This window comes from Gekko japonicus, unplaced genomic scaffold (assembly GCF_001447785.1).
Source record: "Gekko japonicus isolate JY-2015 unplaced genomic scaffold, Gekko_japonicus_V1.1 scaffold947, whole genome shotgun sequence".
NCBI lineage: Eukaryota > Metazoa > Chordata > Lepidosauria > Squamata > Gekkonidae > Gekko > Gekko japonicus.
The window spans coordinates 141663-146716 of NW_015159742.1; the positions used below are offsets into that span (position 1 = coordinate 141663).

Consider the following 5054-nt stretch of genomic DNA (forward strand, 5'->3'; position numbering starts at 1 on the left):
ATATATATATATATATATATTTGCACCCCCCTACTGTCCACCCCTTGCCACTGCTTCTATGGGGCAAGACCAAAGCCTTTGCTCCAAGGATCAGACAATCATATCTGAAGCCCAGTCTCTTGCCATCCACTGGCTTCCCCTTCACCGTAGTGAACTTCCAAGTGCAGCTAGAACTTGAACCAGTCCCCATTATCTCCCTTTAAGTCTGGCCTTGGGCTAAGTCACAACAACAATTTCTATCTGGCTGTTCCAGCCCCGCACCTGCCCTACATTACCACAGAGTTTCTCTCCAAGCATTTTCAGCTGGTTCACATCGAGGCCTCGCTTAGTAGCATCTGAGAATTGCCAGCTGAGCACCTCTGACAACTTGGCCCAAGTGGCAGCTGGTGGACTGGAAAAAAATTGCTGGTTCTGAGAGAAAGAAAGAAAGAAAGAAAGAAAGAAAGAAAGAAAGAAAGAAAGAAAGAAAGAAAGAAAGAAAGAAAGAAAGAAAGAAAGAAAGAAAGAAAAAAAGAGAGAGAGAGAGAGAGAGAGAGAGATATTAATCAATCAGATGGGACTGCATGAGGAGAGAGAACAGGGCATAATTTAAAAGGAAATCTGGGATTAACACTGCCATTTTAGACAGAATCACACCCTTTTATTTTAAATCAATGTGCTTAAAATGGCATAACTCCTCTTAGGATGGAAAGGTAAGAAACGGAGCAGAATACCTTTTTAATGCACAAACGTAGCTATGTGAGCTACTTCACAGGGCACTTTCATATGGGACCTACTGGGTTACCAATACACATGAAGCTGCCTTATATTGAATCAGACCATCGGTCCATCAAGGTCAGTATTATCTACTCAGACCAGCAGTGGCTCTTCAGGGTCTCAAGCAGAGGTCTTTCACATCACTTATGGCCTGGTCCTTTTAACTGGAGATGCCAGGGACGGCACCTGGGGCCTTCTGCACGCCAAACAGATGCTCCAGCACTGAGCTATGGACCCACCCCAGCAAGCCTACCTAGAAGTAAATTTATTAAAGGGTGGCACTTCAGGTAGACCCTCAAAGGGGTCTGTTTCTCGCTCCTTCTGTACATAATATGCAAAGAGCACCATGACAAGAGGTGAGGGTTATATCAAAACAGAACCAGAGAACCAGGCTGCACACCTGTCTCTACCTTGCTGCAACCTGGGACATTCCCAAGAGGGAATCCTCTGATGTAGACTCACATTAGATTCATGCCCTCTCGTACCAGAGTACATGAAGCTGCCATATACTGAATCATACCCCTGACAAGGTCGCCTTGACCTGGTTAGCCCAGGTTAATCCACTTGTCAGATCTCAGAAGTTCAGCAGGGTCAGCCTTGGTTGGTATTTGGATGGGAGACCACCAAAGAATATCAGGGTTGTGATGCAGAGGCAGGCAATGGCAAACCACCTCTAAATGTCTCCTGCCCTGAAAACCCTACCGGGGTTGCCACAAGTCAGCTAAGACTTGATGGCAAAACAAACAAAAACAACCATCAAGGCTGGTATTGTCAACTCAAGACTAGCAGTGGCTGTCCAGGGTCTCAGGCAGAGGCCTTTCACGTCACTAATGCCCAGTCCTTTAACTGGAGATGCTGGGGATTGAACCTGAGACCTTCTGCATGCCACACAGATTGCTCTACCACTGAGCCACAGTCCCTCCTCTAACAGAGCAACAGAACAGAGTACAGTAGGGAGATTTGTTGTTGTTCAGTCGCACAGCCAAGTCCGACTCTTCGCGACCCCATGGACCAGATCCCGCCAGGCCCTCCTGTCTTCCACCTTAGTATTCCTTAATTAATTTATTAAAATATTTATATCCCACCTTTCCTCAATACAGTTGCCAATGTACTGGAGAAAAATGTCCTGTCCCTTTGGTAAAGGGTTAAGCCATGTTATTTATCAGGTGATGTTATTTACCTTCATGTCAGAAAAGCTTTAGCTGCTCATTTCTACACATTAAAAGCCTCTATAGAAGAGGGCAGGACATTTTCCTTCAGGCTGCTGGCAACCCTAGGAGACAGTAATTTGGAATGGCCTATATGTACATATGACTGTTGCATACACACACGTTCATGGTGCCACACAGCTGTGGATCATCTGACACTCTTCTGACATACACAAAGGAATTAAAGTCAGGAAACAAAGACCCCTTTCAAATTGCCCTGTATTCTGTTTTAGTAACTGTTTGCTAATGGGTTTTTTCCTGCCATTTCAGACAGAACCATTTTAGTAACTGGCTGCTGGTGGAATTTATTTACCTGTTCATACAAACCCACTTGTGTTGGGTTAGCAAAGCGTGGTTGAGCCGCTTTTGAGGGATACTGCTTTCTTCCGTTTTCTACCCCTTTGTTGAGCTTCGAATCACTGTGGTATGCTGTTTAAAATGTCCATAGCACTTCCTGCAATGCTGCTTTTTTCCTTGCTCAATCTTCCTCAGACTTTTTTTTTAACATTCTGAGTTGAGTGCTATAGACTCAAGGGAGTCAAGGCATCTCAATGGCGCTGCTATAACACTGAAGTGCTACTTCTGTTTAGCGCTATATCACTCAACTTCGATTGTTAAAAAAAGGCCTGAGGTGGTGAAAAATGGCAGGGGGGGGAAATGGCACTGTTTGAAATTACCATAGCATTTCAGAGACGGCACATTAACAGAAAGGAATTCACTGTATGAAAGCCCCATCCCTGTATTGCTTTACTCGAAATCGGTCCAACAGTGAATAACATCCTGTTTAGAATGGTAATGTGGAAAGGGCCAAAAAGAGAATGAGAGCTGCTTTCCACGAAAGGTCCAGATACTACTAAGGTGTTGCTGAATGAAGCACCATATTCCCTGCAATAATCCCACAAGGACCTTTGGCAGTGACCTGATCCTAAGGATGTTACTAAGAAGTCAGTTCCAATCTGGAAAGCAATTGCAGCCTTCAGATTACTAAAGAGGCTCCTCATTCTCCCAGTCACTGTTGTTACTGAAACTGACCTTTCAATTAGCAGTTTCTGCTTAGTAGCCACAGCAACCCTACCATTGGCTCTGTCTCTTTTAATGAGCACAATTACTCTTTGGCACATAAAGAAATGATTTTTTAACCCAAGCTTGCTGTGCCTATTTGAGTACTCCTTTCTCATGAAGTTCCATTTGGCTTGAAGTACTCCCCTGACAGAGGCCTGTATAGTTCAAAATTTATTGCGACGGTGACTATTACTATATTTTCTGTATACCGATGTGTATCTTAGCTTAGGCTGGAGCAAGTCCCCCAGCCTAAGATGCCTTCCCCCTCTAACATAAGCAATTCTTCTGCTGGAGGAAGCACCACTTAAACTGGAGGAAGGCTATAAGCTTTGTCTAGTGGAGTGATACAATACAAGCCCTCTTTTCTAATGGCTGCTTCAGATATGGATGGCACCACCTTCCTCTATGTCTTTGCACACTTTGCAGCACAAGCAGCATCTTAAGGACAGGCAGCTATTTTCAGAAAGATCCTCGTGCTTAACTGGGCAAGCCAGCTATGCAGATACACTCTTTGGACCCTGCCATATGGACAGGATCAGGGACCTGCTCAAAAGCACTGAATCAGAACACTGCCATCGGGAACAGCCTGTAACCCTGACAGAAAGTTAAAATGGGGAAGCCAAACTGTTAGAGAAAGTAAAGAAGAAAAATCATGCCCAATATGTTTATATTCTGGACTGAACAGGCTAACCCAGCTGAGATAGATGGGAACAATGGAGGCAGCAAATTGCTGGCCTGGAGTCCTACACAGCCTATAAAGTTGGGGCACAAGGTGATGGACCTGTCTGCTTCTTACCTTTGGGTCTGCTCCAAGCATATTGCACCACAGGATGGAGGCCCAGGCACTGGATGCCTGGTTGACATTAGAGAAGATCACCACAGGCAAAGTGGATGCCTAATGGAGAAACATCAGAGGCTGAAGATTGGGAATCAACACTGCCCCGAACCGCACAATGCCGGATTAAAGGACCAGGTTGGCCCAGGCTAGCCTGAAGTCAATCAGATCTTGGAAGCTACGCAGGCTCAGCCATGGTTAGTACTTGCATGGGAGGTCACCAAGGAAGACCAGGGCCACTACACAGAGGCAGGCAATGGCAAAACCACCTCTGAACATCTGGGTTGCCATGTCAGCTGTGCCTTGACGGCACCTTCTACCACCTCCACCAACCATGCTTACCCTCTGGCTGCTTAATGTGCCAGAAATCCTGACACATACTTATGATGAGCCTCCTTCGCTCCCATTTTCCCCCTGCTGTCTTACTTTCCTGCAGCAACAATAGTATTCTGCTCATCAAGGAGATAAAGTTTATCAATTAGAGGAGTCATGCATTGGCTTGGAAAAACAACATCTGGCCAGGGTTTGAATGTAGGAGGCTGCCACTGCATTCATAGCTAAAGAGAACTGGAAAGAAGCCAAAACAGGCAACAGAAAGATGATCCTTTCCACACTGGGGATACCTTGGAAAAATATGCCAAATAAAGAGGGGCAATATATCTGGTCAAAGCCTTGCTCTGTGGCTTTATTAGCATAATCCTGCCATGACTCCCAACCAAGACATCAAGTGACAAGACCATATGCAATCCTTATCATACCACTCAAAACTATACAGAGGGTTACTTTGTACCTTAAGAATATAAGAGGCTCTGTCCTGGATAGCCCAGGCAAACCCCATCTCGTCATATCTCAGAAGCTAAGCAGGGCCGATCCTGGCAAGTGCTTGGATGGGAGACCTCCAGAGAATACCAGGGCCGGGAAACCAGAAGCAGGCTATCAAGCCACTTCTCTGAATGTCCGCACTAGGACTCACCAGAGTTCACCATGACTTCCAGACACAGGCACACACACACACATGCAAAAATACCCAAAAAAAGAATATAAGAAAAGCCCTACTGGATCAGACCAGTGGTCCATCTAGTTCAGCCTCCTGTTTGACACAGAGAAGAAGAAGAAGAAGAAGAAGAAGAAGAAGAAGAAGAAGAAGAAGAAGAAGAAGAAGAAGAAGAAGAAGAAGAAGAAGAAGAAGAAGA

The 5054-nt window shown here is 45.3% G+C and overlaps 1 protein-coding gene across 1 annotated transcript in view; it reads right to left on the minus strand.

Annotated features, from left to right (window-relative positions):
• STAT2 (signal transducer and activator of transcription 2) overlaps positions 1–5054 on the minus strand; it is a 54512-nt gene that overhangs the window by 17530 nt on the left and 31928 nt on the right. Inside the window, exons 16-17 of the mRNA XM_015429701.1 lie at positions 3823–3921; positions 276–411 (exon numbers count right to left, since the gene is read on the minus strand). Of these exons, the coding sequence (XP_015285187.1) occupies positions 276–411; positions 3823–3921 (235 nt within the window). The remainder of the gene's footprint in view (positions 1–275; positions 412–3822; positions 3922–5054) is intronic.